General features: G+C 32.8%; 1 protein-coding gene and 1 long non-coding RNA gene across 2 annotated transcripts; both read left to right on the top strand.

Annotated features, from left to right (window-relative positions):
- The first annotated feature begins 956 nt into the window (after positions 1-956).
- On the top strand, positions 957-3,604 carry LOC141664251 (uncharacterized). The gene is made up of 3 exons (XR_012551926.1): positions 957-1,069; positions 3,015-3,060; positions 3,240-3,604. It is a non-coding gene; the product is annotated as an uncharacterized LOC141664251 (long non-coding RNA).
- Positions 3,605-8,012: 4,408 nt separating this feature from the next.
- LOC141663684 (cyclase-like protein 2) lies at positions 8,013-14,140 on the top strand. Its single transcript, XM_074469474.1, has 6 exons — positions 8,013-8,520; positions 9,024-9,068; positions 10,864-10,936; positions 12,083-12,180; positions 12,519-12,589; positions 13,767-14,140. The coding sequence occupies exons 1-6, from the start codon at positions 8,124-8,126 to the stop codon at positions 13,890-13,892; spliced, it is 810 nt and encodes a 269-aa protein (XP_074325575.1). The 5' UTR covers positions 8,013-8,123; the 3' UTR covers positions 13,893-14,140.
- The last annotated feature ends 3,112 nt before the right edge of the window (positions 14,141-17,252 follow it).

The raw sequence follows: 17,252 nt of genomic DNA, 5'->3' as shown, positions 1-17,252 counted from the left end.
GATATTGAGGGTGCCTCATTTTTTGTTATTGATTGCTTCATGTCATTTGTTTTTGTGGGTTCTTGGTTATCTTGAGGAAAAAAACATACACAGATATGTATGATAAAAAAAGAAACTTGCATAAATATGTGTTTGCTTTGAAATTCTAATATGAATGTGCTTTGGTTTTTGACCTTCCAAATTATCCAGTTAGGTCTTTTGGTTGAGCTACATGATTTAACCGTCTCAGGCTCAAGATAGTTACAATATAACAGGGACTATAAACAATTCTTTTGGCCAGTACAGTTCAATTAAAAATTCAGGCAAGTATATTGAATTAAGTTGTTACTTTATATATCTTGTACATCAAATCTGCCACCATTTATTATGATGTGTTGTCATATGTATTCTTTCTTCAGTGGTATGGGGCACGTGGTTACATTCAAAGTCATAATTTAACTAAGGGATGCTACACAAGAATTTAGAAGTAATTTGTCCGAATCGTACATATTCTTCAAGCAGGCCTGACATTTTAGGCTTATAACCGGATGGTTTTTTATAAATTATTTTTGTTAAATTTGACAATCTAGCAATCAAGTAGTTGAGGTTCTATAGGTCTTTTCATGTTAAAATTGAAATAGTACAGGGGAAAAACTGAATTGAGATGCTCTTTGTGATGGTTCTATAAAGATAATTTATGTCTATTTTTATTAACAATATATGGTCCATTTTTCGTATATTCACTCTCTCGGTAATTAAACTATGGGACATATTGCCAGTTTCTTATATTGTTAACTAACTTGTAAATATTATTGAGTTCTTTAGTTGAATGTATATAGTGGTCGTGGATAACAAATTTGTTAAAAGTGTGTGCCAACAGTTTATTGCATTAGTTATATAAAGTGAAAATTGGACTTCGTGGACATTGTGCAAGTTATTTGATCTGATTAGATCACTCTTTCTATGTTGTTATTTGTAGGTATTAGAGGCAATTGAGACATTAAAACCAAAATTCCGGAGCAATTTTAAGGACAAACGTTGTAGAATTGATTAATTTGAAGGATATATGCTCAAACTTTTACAACGGGGGGTAAGCATGATTAGTATGTTTGATTATTTTCAGTTCAAATTTAGATATTATAATTATTTTCCTTTCTTGTGTTAATAAGAGTTTTAGTGTAACAAGATAATCGTTACATATAATGAGTAACTAAAGTTGGATTTATATGAATAAATCCAAAGAACATAAAATGATGTGTCACGCCTCTTGGATGTAAATTAGTTATGATCATTTTGTTGCCTCCTTTCGCCCGTGCTTTATAGTTTGACGGTATAAATTAAGTTTATCAGGAAATGAAAGACCTAATATTCATGTTTTCAGCTTAGTGTTGGGTTGTGTAGCACTTGAATATCCTGTACTATATTCCATACCTATCAACATATTAGTGTTCCTGTAAGAAATGTTTACCCATACATATATCTTGCAAGCAATCTTATATGTGTATAATATGTACTAAGCATGCTTCATCCAAGTTATGCGCTAATGCTCAATCTTGGGTACATATCTCGATGTCATGTTCTAATTTGTCTAAAAGTTTTAGGCTAACTAAAAATGGCCACCCGAATTTAAGTAAATGGTTGGTATAGGTGCGAATAGAGGCAAATCCATCGAGAGGAACCCATTTTCCCAACTCCCTGCATTAAAAGAAAATATTGTTAATGAAACCATAGCTAGGATGATAATATAAATGCATCAATATTTAGGTTATCTATTTAGAGTGAGTTTTGCACTTCACTAAATTCACGGCAGAATGCTAGGTCGTTGCATTCATCATTATTTATATGATATGGATGTTGTCTCTAGCGGGCTTGAAGATTATTAAATAAGTTATTCCTTATGAACGCTCATCACAATTTTTTATATACTATCCAGCTTAAAGAAAGAATATGGGTAAGAATATTACTATTCCATTAATAATTATGTTTCCTAAAGATTGAAATTGCCCATTTGAAATTAATAGGAATTACCAGGAACACCTATTTCGCGATGACAAATAATGAAAGTTAGTGTCTATCTTTGAAATGAGTTGGCTTGTATCTGCTTAAACACGTGTTTACACATGGACACGTATATGTAGCGATTTCAAGAGTCGCTGATCGGGAAGACTTAGACATTTAGTCATAGTAAACGCTAATAGGGAGGCGAATGACCAGATTTTTATAAAAATATTGTGTGCAAAGAGGTCTGCATTAGTATTCAAGGATCCATACTGTTATTTTTGGAATGGATCTCATCTTCCATTTGTTTGAATAATTGTGGTTGTTACATAAGGGTTTCTAACCATTAAGGGAGAGAGACTTTGCCCGGTGGTAGGGGCATGGCTTAAAGTAGTATATTTATTTTGTCAAACTATTTTTTGGATTGATATATCTCTCTAGACACCTAATTACTATTCTACCCAGTTATTTGTTTGATCAAAAAGTAAAGTAGCGATTGTCATTTTCCTTCCCTTTCTCTTTAATTATTTCGTGTCTTATGTTCCTACTGCAATCTGTGCAAAATTAATAGTTGGGAGACTGATTACTTGACCATAAAATTTATATAAAGTTATATTTATTGGTGTGTTAGGTTGTGACCTGTGAAAAACATAAGTAAAATAAGAAGTCTCTGTGAGAAATAATAAACATCAAACTGAAATAGAAAAAAAATAGCAAACTGGATAGGACATTTGTGTGACGAAAGTAAAATAAATTGAACATCTACACAATGTAAGGTGTCATTGTGGTTTTGAACTATAAGCATGTCATTTTGTAATGGGCAACAACTGAAACTGCTGTTATATGTTCAAACTTGTACATTCATTGATTCAATCAAGTTAAAAACAATGTCTCTGCTAAGCTATATTTTGCTTCACAATAATTTAATATGCCAAGAATACTTGGAAGTTTGCATCATACGTCTCACATAATCTTAGTCTATCTTTGCAACAAATGCCTCGAAGAAATAGCTGAGCCAATGTCGTTATTGTTGCCAGTTAAGGAGCCCACTGCAAAGATGCATCTTGGAGCCAACTACTGAATGTTAGTATGTCCTTTGTTACCTTTTAAATTTGAAATACTTTGTTGCGGCTTCTGTAATAACCAAGTTCTGGGATCTGTTTATTATGTCAGAATGTGTAGAAAGTATGAATATTGTTGTTTTTTATTCTTTAGACTCACTTTTGCATAGAATTTTTATGTTTTACATTTTTCAATTGCAGCATAGGAATTGAGAAAGTCTAGACTGAAAGCTGACATTAGCAAAAATGAAAAAGAACAAAAATCAGAGGCATATGTGACCTGTGTTATTATTTATTAAGGATCTCGGGCATATACCTTAAATCTCTTAAAACACAAGATCCCGGGGTTAGTAGAGTTCCTTTTTGAAGAATTTATGAAGTTAGAAAGTATCCAAACTTGCAGTACAATTTTTTCAAATAGATAGTTAGTGGTCATCCTTATAACTCTTTTGTGCATTGGTTGTGTAATTGCTTAGGAATTTTGGTCGATGTGCATTTTGGCAGGGAGAAATATCTGGCAGGGAGAAAGTTCCTAGCAGGATGTATGTGTAATTATAAGAATTGCTTCCCCATTTACAACTATTTATGTGGTTATTCCAAAAATGCAATTATATTTGCTTTACTCAAAATTAAAAAGAAGAAATATTACTTACCTTATCTCAATTTCTACATGAATGGTTTTTTGCTAATTTGCATCAAATCATTCTTAATGTTTTAATAATGAATTACAATCAGTTTTTTAAAAACCTAAATGTAATTTTTTATATTTACATTTAAGAATGATTTTAATTTTTGACTTTCAGTTGAAAGATAAATTTTCGTGTAATAAATTAAAAATTTATTTAAAGTAAAAAAAATGTTCAAAACCATAAGAGAAGCACCATTTCAGCTAATTTTTTTTTAACTTTGTTTAACAAAAGTTAAAATTACCATATATACGCACTACTTTTTTTTCATTTTTATGTTTTTATTAACTAATGACCGAACGTTAAACATTTTATTTTAAATAATTTTAAGTTTTAAGTTATAATACAAAATTTTAAGAATAGCTGAACCACTAATTTTTCAGTGCTTTTAATGGAAATTGATCGAAAATATTAAGAATTAATAACTTAAACATAAAAAAATTGAATTTAATATATATTTTGAACAAAGTTCCTATATTTTAATATTTTTTTATATATTTTAATATATTATTTTACATATTTTCTAAAATATTTTTCTCTAATCAGCACCTAGTGTGAATATAGGAAAGGAAACGGGTCCTAGCAAGACACCAAAATGTATATGTGTGTTTTGTGTGTGAAAGCATAAGCAAAGAAAGGTGTTTCCGAGTCTCAACAAGTAAATGAAGGATGTGAAACTGTTTCTTTACAACATAGTTTGATTTCTGGTGTCAGAGCACTGAGGAGATAACTTTCCAGTCTTTTCAAATTGTAGCACTGAAGGAATTGTAAGGTTGCTTCCTGGAGCAGATTGGGCACATTCAAGATCTGCATATGAATGAGTTGCGGCACTTGAGCATCCTCCTACATTATTAAGGCTGAAAGTATTATGTTCAAAATATTCTTCGCCGCCATCAACACTGTGGCGATGTCCGTTAATAGATGTCGGCAAGTAACTAGAATCTAAGACAAGTGGAGTCACATGTCTTACACCTTGACCAAAGTTCTTCGGTTTTGTGCAAGCAGGTGCTGTTTGAGACCCTCAAAGCTTGCACCCTCCACTAAGCAGAAGGCACAACGTTGTTGTTACGTTGAGGGCTTGAGGTACATCAGGTTGATCACAAGCTTCCGTTTTTAACAATTTTGTCAGCGAGAAAGTCTTAGCCAAGTTCAAATTGGCAAGTTAATTTACAAGCATGTCAACAAAGATGGGTATGTGATGATTGAAATTTCTGGAAAATAAAGCTTTGAATAATTTATGAAACCATAAAGTGTTCAAGAATTGTCAGATTGCACTTGTATAAGAAACAACCTTAGCCGTTCTGAAGTCAATAAGCAGAGCTGTTGGCATAAAATTGCTAGCATATTTGTCAAAGTTATAAGCCAGCGGCTTATAAGTGAATTCTGATACAAGCCAAGAGCTCTCACTCCAAACTGTGAAGTTAGTAAAACTGCAGTGAAGTGAGTGAGTACTTGAGTTAATTAAAAGTTGAGAGCCCGTTTCTGAAATTTGTAGATCGAATGAGTACTCGAGCTTTTTAAACAGCTTAGCTTGCATCATCAAGTTGCTGAAATTAAATAGCTCTTGCATAACCAAGTTGCTATAATTGTGCCTCGAATCTCTATATAAATTCCGACATCATATTCTGTTGAGGTAGGCTAGAGCCCTTGAAAAATCTTTTGAAAACAGTTGTAAATGGTAGACAATTTCACCACCATATTCTGTTGAGGCAGACCAGAGCCCTTGAAAAACCTCTTGAAAGCAATTGTAAATGGATGACAAGGAAGAAGAGAGATCGAGAGAGAAATGATTTGGACTCCTCAAATGGCCAAAAGTGCCAGGAACATGTGAAAGTGTGAAACAAGTCCTCAAATGTGGAGAAAAGCCAGGATTTGAACGTGTTTAAAGCTGTCCTCAAATGAATAGTAAAAGTCAAGACAAAAGTTTAAACTGGTCATTTAACGGCAGAAAATGGAGCACCTGTCAAGACATGATTATATGCAGTACACTCCAAATGTTTTTCCTGTTATATATATACAAAAGAAGGTTGAATATAAACATGAACGAATGGCCTTTGGCATAATGGTATCGCCCTCTCTCCCATGATTTCTCTCCCATGATTCAGCATATGCAAGCCCGTGCTTTATCTATAAATCACTTTCCGATAATTGAGCCTGCAATCCTGTCCAAAGCTTCGCCATGTGCCTGTTGTTATCATCCAACCATCTTGCATATTCCATGTCAAACATTGTAGCACCTTGGCTGATGTTCCCGAAACCACTGCTACCTCCCGCTCAATCTGAGAAAGCCTTATTCGGCTAGATTCGAGTTGTTGGACATTGGCCTTCTTTTTAAGCCAACTCTTCTTTGCTGCTTCTCGATTTTGAGCCAAACGTCTTAATCTCTTTACATCAGGTGTTCTCTTAGATGTTGTACCTGGTCCCCTTCTCTTTTCCAGTTTGTTGAACTTCTGATAGTCTTGGTCTTAGACTATCACTTGCCATGAATTTTGTCGGGTGTCGTGGTACTTGCAGATGCTTCTGGACAAAAGAACAAGTAGTAGTTATTTTTAAAAAAATCTTTCAAGCCAAGAGTTTCACTTTGTTTTCAGGGGAAGTATTGAGGAGAAAGGGTAGTATATTCTTTACCTAACCTTTTATATATATATATATATATATATATATATATATATATATATTAAAAATGTAATTGTGTGACCCAATTGTGAATGTGACCCAATTGTGAGGAAACAATGTAGCCGTTTTTTATGAAAACTAGGTAAATACATTTTCATTTCTTTGTTCATCTCTTTATCTTCAATTACTTATTTTTTTGGTTCTTAAACTCATAAAAGTCATCACGAATAACCACTGCTAAATCAAGGATAATATGTAAGGGGTCATTTGTTAAATCTGAATGAATATTTTCTGAATGATTAAAATTCTGAACGAACGGTTATCTGGATGATTCATTTATTTTATTGTTTGATAAATAACTATCTAACTTTTCTGAACAATAATATGAAATTATTTTTTCAATAAAAAATATTATTTATTATTTTTTTTATAAACACAATTTAAAATAATTTTTGTGACTTAATACAAAATGAGTATAATGAATTAAAAAAAGTTTCAATGATAATATTATAACTTTTCAATTAATTTTTGATAAATGATCAAATTATAAAATAAAAATAGCATCTCAAAGTTACTAAATATTATTTATATAATTTCAATATATAATTTTAAATGAGGTTTGTATATGTTAAAATGAAAATAATCATATTCAGTGGAATAATTAATAAATTACAATATTAATATATTCATTGTATTACTATTGAACCTTGCAAAAGAATGTAATGGGTACACTCGAATAGAGGGGGGACTGGTTCAGTGAAGTTTTTTAACCCGTGTTGTCCAGTATAATTTTGGTCTCATCCACTAAAAAAAATGCAGCAAACAATCTTAACGAGTCTCTTTAGAGCTCATCCAGTTTATTTTGTATCATTCATGGATTAACAAATGAGCCCTAAATGAACAAAATAATGCCGGTTTACAATCAACCAAAGGATGTAAATAAATTCCAAAGTCGTGCAAGAATAACGAGTAATCACTAATTAAATTTAAATTTTTTGGAACTATTTAAAATTTAATTTGCATGAACTCACAAATTCACGGTTCATTTAAATTTAATTCATAGTTCAACCCGTACTTTGCGATTATTAGTAAAGAAATGGTTTGATTGCCACGCTTTATATTAGGTTAAAGTTATTTTACATCAAAACTTAAGTTCGGTTGGGGTTGATATTAGTCCTATAAAACGAATTATCTGTTTAAAATCTATGCAATTCACATGTTTATTTTAATATTTATGTTTTAGTAAATTTTTTCCAATTACTATTTTATAATTTAGTTATATATTTAATATCTCTTTATTTAAGTCTTTATTTTACTAAAATCCTTTTAATTTATGTTTTCCTCCCTCCGTCCCAGCTAATTCTTTACGTTTGGTTTGAGCACGGAGGTTAAAAAATATGTATAAAGTAGTGAAAAAGAGAAAGAAAAGTGAGGGAAGTGGTGTGACCTATTGATTTTTAATGTATAAAAAAGAGATAGTGCGGTTAAAAGTAGTGTGAAAAGGAAGGAAAAGTGAGAAAGTGGTAGAACTCGTTGACTATTTTTGGTAAGTTTTAAAATGTAAAAATTGAATGAGAAACCGTAAAAAAATGGTTGGGACATAGCGAGTATACAGTTAACCACATTTCTCACGTATTATCCACTTTTCTTCTTAAATATTTCAAATTTTATTGAAAACACAAAGTACAAAACACAGTAAAGCTGTTGAAACATGAAACTAAACGGCCAAAGTAGTTGAATCAAGATACTGTCCCATCTCCACTGTCCCCAATTCAAAAGCCCAATGATGAATTTACAAATCCTAGCCGGTCTACTAATAACCGGTCTAACACTCTCCTTAACTCTCCTTACTACATCCGAACCGACCGGAACATGTGCAGCTTCAAATTACAACACCTGCAACGAGTTAGTTCCTGTCCGAAGAGAGGTGTACGATGAAGGAAGAATTTATGACATAAGTCACAGAATACAACCCGATATGCCATCTTGGGGCTCCGATGATGGAATCGGGCAGGTTATTTGGTTGCCGAAGAGTATGAAAAACGGGTCACACGCTAATAATTCAGAAATGAAATTACCCACTCATACTGGCACGCATGTCGATGCGCCGGGTCATGTTTTTGATCATTATTTTGATGCTGGTTTCGATGTTGATACTCTCGACCTTGCTCTACTCAATGGTAATGTTATTACATTTTATGTAATCAGCGTCGGAACCGGGATTTCAAAACAGTTGGGTCTAAAATGAATTATCGCTAATTTTGAATGGTGGTCAGGGTGTAAAAAAATTACTACTTATTTTTAACTAAAATCCGGTGCTTGAAAAAAACAAATTCTACCTAAATTCTTAATTTAGCTTGGACTTGGCGTATGTAATGTGTGTGTGTGTTTTTATAGTACAATGTGCATTTTTCTTTATTTTCTGTTTATTTCCTAGTATGTTTCACTGGCATCATGTTTCTTTATTTTTGAGTTTATATCCTTGTATGTTTCATTTGCATCATGTCTCTTTATTTGTGTTTATTCTCATTTGCATCATGTTTCTTTATGAGTATGGTCACTCGTTCTTGCATCTGTTAACATGAAATTGGTATTTTATGTTTGCATTATTGCGCATTAACGAGTTTTGCATATTATCAACTCTCAATTTACTAATTTTGATGATCTATTGTCTAATTTACAGGTCCTGTGTTGTTAGTCGATGTTCCTAGGGACATGAATTTAACAGGTAACTATTTATTGGCATGAACTAAATTATTAATTGAATCATAGACATGGAGCATCTGCACATGCACTATTCTGCACTCCTGCTTGATCTCATCACAAGTCCATTTTTTTAGCAGATCAATATTTCTAGAGAAGTTCTGGTTTATCGGGAATAATTTAAAACATAGACTAGGATTTCTATAAAGAGGATGTAGACTTTTTTAACTCCTTTGAAATGATGTCCTAGGATTGATTGTTCTGCGCATTTATCTTTCTATTTTTTGTTAGTTCTACCTTATATTTAGTCGAATTTCATTCAATTAGAATGAAAGCACTATTGATGCATTTCAGGGCATTATCTTGATGCAACCCTCTAATGCACGGAAAAAACTAGGACCTCAAGTATCATTTAAATGTTAATATCATCAAAGTATCATTTAAATTAAATTTAATTTGGCACAGATTTAAGTTTTAAATTACAACAAAATTTTCATGTCGATGCTTTCTCCTACTGCAAGATATCTACACACTATTGAGAATGCGGCTAACTATTTCGATATTTCCTTTTTAGTTCTTTCTTCGTTCAAGAAGAATTTAAAGAGCAAGGTATTTGCCTCTCCATATTCCTCTATTTCCAGTTTAATACATCATGTACATCTATAAATATAATCTTTTTTGTAAATTTACTGCACTGAATAACTTTTAATCTAAATTTATTTAGTAACTGTTGCTATATGTTATCATATAAAAAATTAATGATAGCAAAAAATATTGTTTCATATATGAAAAATGATAGTAATAAAATAATGTTTTTATTTTTAAAATTAAGAAGTAATTTTTAATTTTTTTATTAGATGTCGATCATATTATCTGAAAAATAGAAGCAGCTCTGGGAAACACCCACATGTACCTTCTTCGATATCAGAATTTAAAAGCAGAAGTAGAAGCAGACTTTTGCATGTATACTGTTGTTATATTATGAATAGATGTGGAGAAAAGTTCCATGAGCATCAGGGTATATAAAGAGATAAAATAATTATAAAATAATTTTATAAAGAGATAAAATTGTTGTCTCTTGGAGAAAAGTGCTGGTAAGAAATTGTTGTTGCAAAAAGTTTAATACTATTTGGTAATTGTTCTTGACATGCGCATGTTTTGAGGTATACTAATAAAAAAATATCAGTGAGGTTTTATTATTTAATGTTGCAGTTGCTTCCCACAAGTCGTTTTCCAAAGGCATGAACGGCCCTGCTTTCTCTGCAGCTTTTTCGCTTTTCAGAAAAACTGCTTTTAAATCAACAAAAAGTTTTTTTTACCTGCAATAACAATACCAAACGGGTCTTAAATATTTTAAGCCCCGTGCATGGCAAGGATTGGTGGACTTTTTTTAACAAATTCCGGTCATCTTTCCTGGGAGATACAATTAGTTCAGACACATAAATAGCATCTGCATAGTCAGAATCAAACTGTAAAATACAGTAGGGGAAGGAGAAGCAGACTTTGCAAAATCATAAGCTATTCCAGAAATCACACACAGAATTTATACTTATGTTCACGATATACATGGGTGATGGGCAGTGACTTCTTTTTGTTTTACCCTTTAAGCGTTGGCACTATATACTGGCCTTTTGACATATACTTGATTCATGTCAGTATATGCAAGTAATAGTGTTACCTGTTGTGGCAGTTATGCATTCTATGGTGTATTGTTGTAATGTGGATCAGTACATAATAAATTTCATCACAAGCATCCACTTTCAAGAAGTCCCCGTGCTTTTTTGCTATATGCCTGACAGCAAAATATCTTCTTGTCCCAGCTAAAGCTATGAAGTTATTGGATATCCCCAGAGGAGTAAAGCGTGTACTTTTTAGAACGTTAAACACTGACAGGTACATATAAAATATTAATAGGCTTAATGACCTTTTAAACCTTAAGGTTTGCACAAATATACCCATCTGCCCCATGGTTCAAAAACGTTCCTTCTTGTCCCTGAAGTACTGAAAATGTGTCTTTTGCCCTTGGACTGCCTGATTTTTACTGAGTTTTCCCCCCGTAAATCGGTTTTTTTCTCTTATCCAAGGGTAAAAAGATACGTTTTCAGTACTTCAGGGGAAAAAAGAATGTTTCTAAACCACAGGGGCGGATGGTTATATTTGTGCAAACCTTAAGGCTTAAAAAGTCATTAAGCCTTATTAATATATGTAATTTATTACAAATATGTTTCTGGTCTATCCACAGCTCACAAACTTGCACATGTTCCAACTTAACAATTTTTTGGCTACATTTATCATATTTATAAATGTAGAAACTGCAACATGTATGAATTTTTTACATGGAGCATACTGTGTGAGTTGTATAAATTTCCCTGGCTTTGTTGGATATTCAAATTTTCTGTATTGTCATTATGTTAGTTTTATAGATTTTTTGGGTTTTATTACCACTAGCTTTATATTAGTTGGTGGCCTTGTTGGCCGCCTGGATGAATGGAGTTCCCGGTTAAAACTCTTATGATCACATGTCACATAAACGCACTTGCAATAATTGAGATCTACCAAGTTAGGAGACCGTATAACATAATTATATCAAATATAAAGGATAATTGTTTGTTGAAATATAGTATCTTAGTATCCTGTGTAAGTTTATAATATTATGTATAGGAAATGTTTTCAAGGATAATCATAGAAAGCTGTACTGTTTTTCTGTGTTCATGGGTTACTTAAACATGGCGATGTCCACACTTTCGTGGCTGGGTAGTTAATGCTACTTCTGTAAGTTTCTTTCTTTTTTTGCTTCATTTAAGGCTTAGCTTATGCACATCCAGTGTTTCTTTAATGCTTAAATGATTGCACAACATTTTTTTTCTTTAAATTCTTGGAGAGTAAGACCTGCAAAAGTAAGCACATTTATCTTAAATCAGGATTCTTTATTGTCTCAGAAAATTGGTTTTCTGATGAACTTGTGGATCTAATGTATACAGGTTACAGTAATTGTCACTTGTCGCTTCTCATGTGTTTACATTTCCCCATATGTTACAGGCGCTTAATGTGGAAAAAGGAGTTCGACACAAGCTACGTAGGCTTCATGAAAGATGGGGCGCAATGGCTGGTCGATAACACTGATATCAAGCTTGTTGGTAAGACGCTGCATTTTTTATTTTTTGGAGACATCCAAATTTTGTTTGTTTTGTTCTCTTTAGAATGCATCTATTATAGAAATTGAGGGTTTAGCTCATCTTATTTATGAGATTGTAAAGAATTGATTTTAGTTTAACGCCTAATATCTTTCTGTTGTGTCATATTAAGGATAATTAAGCGTTTGATTATATTGCAGCTATATTATTCTTCTATAATAATCGCACTTACTGTTTTAATATTTTCTCCCCTTGTAAGTGACACAGGAAAGGTGCTGTACTATCAGTTTTTCTAATTTTGAAGGGACTTATTGTAGTGGTTTATTTGTTCCTCAATACAGGAATTGATTACTTATCTGCTGCTGCCTTTGATGATCTGATTCCTTCTCACCTTGTTTTCCTTGAAGGCAGAGTAAGAAATTAATCATCAGCTGTTATGAATTTTCTTCTGCATGTTAAAACAATAATTTCCATTTACTTGAATTTCTCTTTATTAATGTGTTCATTACAAAAGTGCACATGCTGCTTGGAAACCTAATTTATGAGGATGTACGACCGACCTATTTTCGGTGTTAAACTTTTTTTCCCTTCCCTAAGTCGTTGACTCGTGGTCTTGGTAATATAGGCGAACATACAATAGTGATAGTGTGAAACCTCCTTGATTGATTTAGTTATCATGTGTGTTCACGTGTTTAGTATTTTGTGCCTTGTCACGGACTACTTTTCTATCTAAAGCAGAATATTAATATAGTAAGCAGTAAGACAGGCATAGAAGTAAAAACTTGTTGAACAATACTGCTTTTAGTATAGCTAACACTTCGAAGATTTTCTACTGTAATTGTAAACTTTAAAGATATACATCTGAATGTATTGGGGGCATCACATCTTAAGAATCATGTTTCTTTTAAGCTCATTACTACATTGTCAAGGAATGCCAATTTAATTTTTTTGCACATCAAAGATATCTCTGGTGACGATTGAACTTGATGAATTTTCTAGATGGACTCACATTTTTTTTAGATGGTTATCATATTTTAAAGTAATCGAACTCACCAGCAATAGGAGCACCTTTTCCTCCACTTCACTTCTTGGATTCCCATGCTTTGCAGTATTAACTTATAATAGTGTACTCTGTTTCCTTTTTGAAAAAATTACACATATGAAGATAATGTTAGTTGGATAGTTTTTACCATATAGCCACGCTCTATTATTGCATTGAACAATGTGAATCTAACTAACTTATAAAAAAGTTGAAAGTCGGAAATGATGAATATAGGGATTGTTGTTGGAAGTTTATACCTAAATTTATTTTAAAAGTAGAAATGGGCATGTATTAATGGACATTATTTTAAAAAGAGACATGTAAAAGGGATGGAGGGAGTCATAATAACTTGTAAACTGCTCACAGTATATGCAAACTGCAAAGCCGTAAGTGTTAAAGAATACCTAATGCTGCGAAAGATCTTTTCAGCTAGCAGTATTTTATATTCTTTATCTTCTCAGTGATTAATAGATTTAATAGCCTTTTAATACAGAACAACCCTTTAACATTCTGCTGTTTCAGTATTAATTTTGTTGAAATCCTGTAGGAGATTATCCTTGTCGAAGGTCTCAAGTTAGATGACATTGAAGCCGGGATTTATACTGTCCATTGCTTGCCATTAAGATTGCTTGGTGCCGAGGGATCTCCAATAAGATGCATACTTATCAAGTAAAATCACCCTTGCAAACAGTTTTCAGAAAAAATCTAGATGTTATATTAATGTGTAGCGTGAGAGCAAAAGATGAGATGAACTATTTCGACTTCTTAAAATTTAGATGAATTCAAGGTCTATGTAAAATTTATTATACATCTTTTTGGATGAACTTGGTGTATCTGATGCAATATTAGGTTAGATGTTAAACACAACCTTTAGGGGCGTTTGATTCGTGTTTAATGAGATCGGTTAACGGGTATCGGAAACTAAGTGTTTAGATTGACAATTTGATGCTTGGGACTGAGAACCTCATTTCCATTTTAGATCATACCCTCATTATCACTTGGGATAACATTTCATTCCCATTGACTATCATTCATAATCCCTCGTTCCAATCACTAATCCAAATGCCCCTTTTAAGCCGAATCTGCGATTTCTGACTGTAAATGTGACAATTGCTCGAAATGTGACAATTGCTCGAAGGCATCCAAAATGGGACTCTGACCATTGGTAAGAACACATTCGCTCTGCAGTAGTCAAGCAGCAGCAAAGCACTATTCGACCAAATATATCCTCTTTTAGATAAAAGCGTCTCTATATCCTCTTTTATGGCTAATTATCTTTATAATTTTTTTATAAATAAATTAATAAAAGGTGTTAAATTTATGCACACCATAAATTTGTATATGCACATCCTAACTTATATTTGGACCAAAATATCCCCATCTAAATTTCATTAAAACAAATTAAGTATTCTGACAATTGGTTTTTTCCAATATGCTCAAACACTACATCCATCAAAATTTAAAATTTGCTTAAGGCATATCTCGGGCAGCACATACATCATAAACATAAAAGAGCTCAAAATACTTTCATATTTTTCCAAAAAAACACATCAGATAGATCAAAGTTACTGAACTTCAACAAAAAAAAGTGGAACAACCAATATTTCACTTAACATTGTATTCTGGTTCCAATAATTAAAAAGAGTCTACACTAAAACAAGAAAAATTATTTCTTGGTAGCGACTTGAAGATGCCTCTCCAATTTACTAGCAGAGACTTGAAGATACTACTTAAATTTCGAATAAGCACCTTTTAACTTTGAAAGAAAGCCAATTTTAACAATCAAAGGTGCATGGTACTTATTTCTCCAAAAAGTGTTACGCCCAGATTTCTTCGGTATGCAAGAACAGTCTTCGGCTTGTCAAAAACGTCCTTCGACTGTGACCTGAAAAAGAAGAGAATGCGGGAGATTGTCCCCCGATTCACTTCCGATGTGAGAATAAGTAATCTGGATGTAAAGTGGGTTTAAGAATACAAAAAGAAAATAGAGAGAGTTGAGAGACTGTGTGTTGAATTATGTATTTCTTACTTTCCCATGAGTATTTATACCCATGCTCCTAATAAATGTCCGTCCGTTACGCGAGGAATAAGTACGAACGTTGGAGTGGTGAAATGAGGACGTTATGATTGGGAGGATCCAACGGTGCAGGGGAGTATTGGGTTTCGGCCTTGGAAACGACATGGGCCTTCAGTCCATGTCACGTGGGTCTTCGGCCCAATTGCTCTAAAGCTATATGGGCCTTCATTCATTGGGTCTTACGGGGCCCATAGCTAACATGTCCCTGTCTTTCGTCCGGGCCTTCGGTCGCTCGATGGAAATCAATCTTGGCCCATCTTGGGGTGAAGAAACCCTAGGACGATCCTTCGGTTTTGCCTTGGTTCGTCCGTCCACGTGGCAGCATTGTGGGTGCACTAATGGGGACAACTGTCCATCACGTCGTTTCATGGCACCATCTCAGCCGTTGAATCCCAACCGTTTCCATCTGGGCCTTCCATTTTAAAAACGCCCAGGAGTGGGTTTTTTGGCACCCAAATGTTTGGGTTTTTTTAAGAGCCTATATATACACTTCACTGTTTATCTTTCATTTTTTCCTATCTCCATTTTGCAACCAAACACAAACAACAACCAAAGTTCTCCAGTTTCTTCAAGACGGGTAGTGTCAACTCGATTTTCCCAGATTATTCCATCTCAGTAGAGAAGCATCTTCAAATTACTAAGTACTTTCCGTGTTCATTTACGTTTACTCGAAGCATTTCTTCTTGCATATATGATTTTCCTTTTGTCTTTGTCCTTGAGATGTATTCTGGTTCTTATCTTTTGGTTTGTGTATTTGTGTATGGGGTGTTTCTCGGGAGATAGTAAGTGGTTTTTCTGGGTTATTTTTGAAGGGTTTCGAGCACATAAACGCACCGGAAACAATGTAATATTAAATTAAAACCAGAACAAAACTGAAATCCTACACATGATCCATGTGAAAATATATATTTAATTCGTATTAAAAATCTTTACCTTAAAGAAGCTTTCAGAGTTAATTAATGGAGGATTAATGGAGTTCCAAACCTTGTTGAATCACCACGTATCCCACTCTCGTGATCTATACTCTATAGTATCCACACAAACGCTTTTCTTGAAGGATTGATGTGTCTTAGCACCCGAAAACTCCATCTCTACCTCTCTTCCTCTTTCTCCTTGAACGATTAGGGTTTTGTAAACCATATATCCTTTTTTTATAAATCAGCCCTCAAAGAGTTTATATAAAGAGAAGAATGATTTTTTCTAATTATAATCTAATTATAATTAATACTAACTCGAAATCCCAATTTATTATTTATTAAGTCACACTTAATTAATAACTTATTTCTGAATTAGTTTAAGTAATTTCTCTATTTTATTTATTTAATTAATTAAGTCATACTTAAGTAATGTAATAAATTAAATAAATTACTTATTTAATTTAAATTCATAATTTGAATTATTTCTTCTTCAAGTGTTCTTTGTGTGTGACCCTGTAGGTTATTATTACGTTGGCAATAATTTTAATATCTCATATTAAAATTATAAACAATGAGCGACATCTAGTAATACATCATTGCTACCCAAGTAATAATAATTAAATCGGTGATTCGATTAAACCTTTCGTGATAATATATAATGTAATATAATCCTTTTAACCAAATATTATAGATTGAAATAGAGGCATGTAATGTGTCATCCTCATCATAGTTTAATCCAAGTTTTCTTGATCTATGAGTAGACTATCATATAAAATCAACATTTGAGCGTGATCACGCATTTCATAGTCCAGCTCACACAAGAGGCCAATAATATCACTCCTTAAATTAGGAGGGTTAAATCCTTTCTAGATCATTCATATTTCAAATACGAATCATAATATACCCGAAATACATTTTTGTCATTACCTGGTCAAAGATAACTTTTAATGTAATTAAAGTACATTAATTCTCGTATAAAAATATAATAATTTCAAGTCTAAGGACCATTACATCATTATCAGAGTGAGAATTACTTATG

Source organism: Apium graveolens, chromosome 6, assembly GCF_009905375.1.
Source record: "Apium graveolens cultivar Ventura chromosome 6, ASM990537v1, whole genome shotgun sequence".
Taxonomy (NCBI): domain Eukaryota; kingdom Viridiplantae; phylum Streptophyta; class Magnoliopsida; order Apiales; family Apiaceae; genus Apium; species Apium graveolens.
The sequence above is the reverse complement of the archived record's forward strand: the minus strand, read 5'-3'. Positions and strand labels throughout refer to the sequence as shown.

Excerpts from the sequence above, each read along its gene's own strand:
- LOC141663684 (XM_074469474.1), top strand. The coding sequence starts at position 8,124 with ATGATGAATTTACAAATCCTAGCCGGTCTACTAATAACCGGTCTAACA. Across the intron at positions 10,937-12,082 it reads AGAACGTTAAACACTGACAG|GCGCTTAATGTGGAAAAAGG; the intron begins GTACATATAAAA and ends CATATGTTACAG. Across the intron at positions 12,590-13,766 it reads TTGTTTTCCTTGAAGGCAGA|GAGATTATCCTTGTCGAAGG; the intron begins GTAAGAAATTAA and ends GAAATCCTGTAG.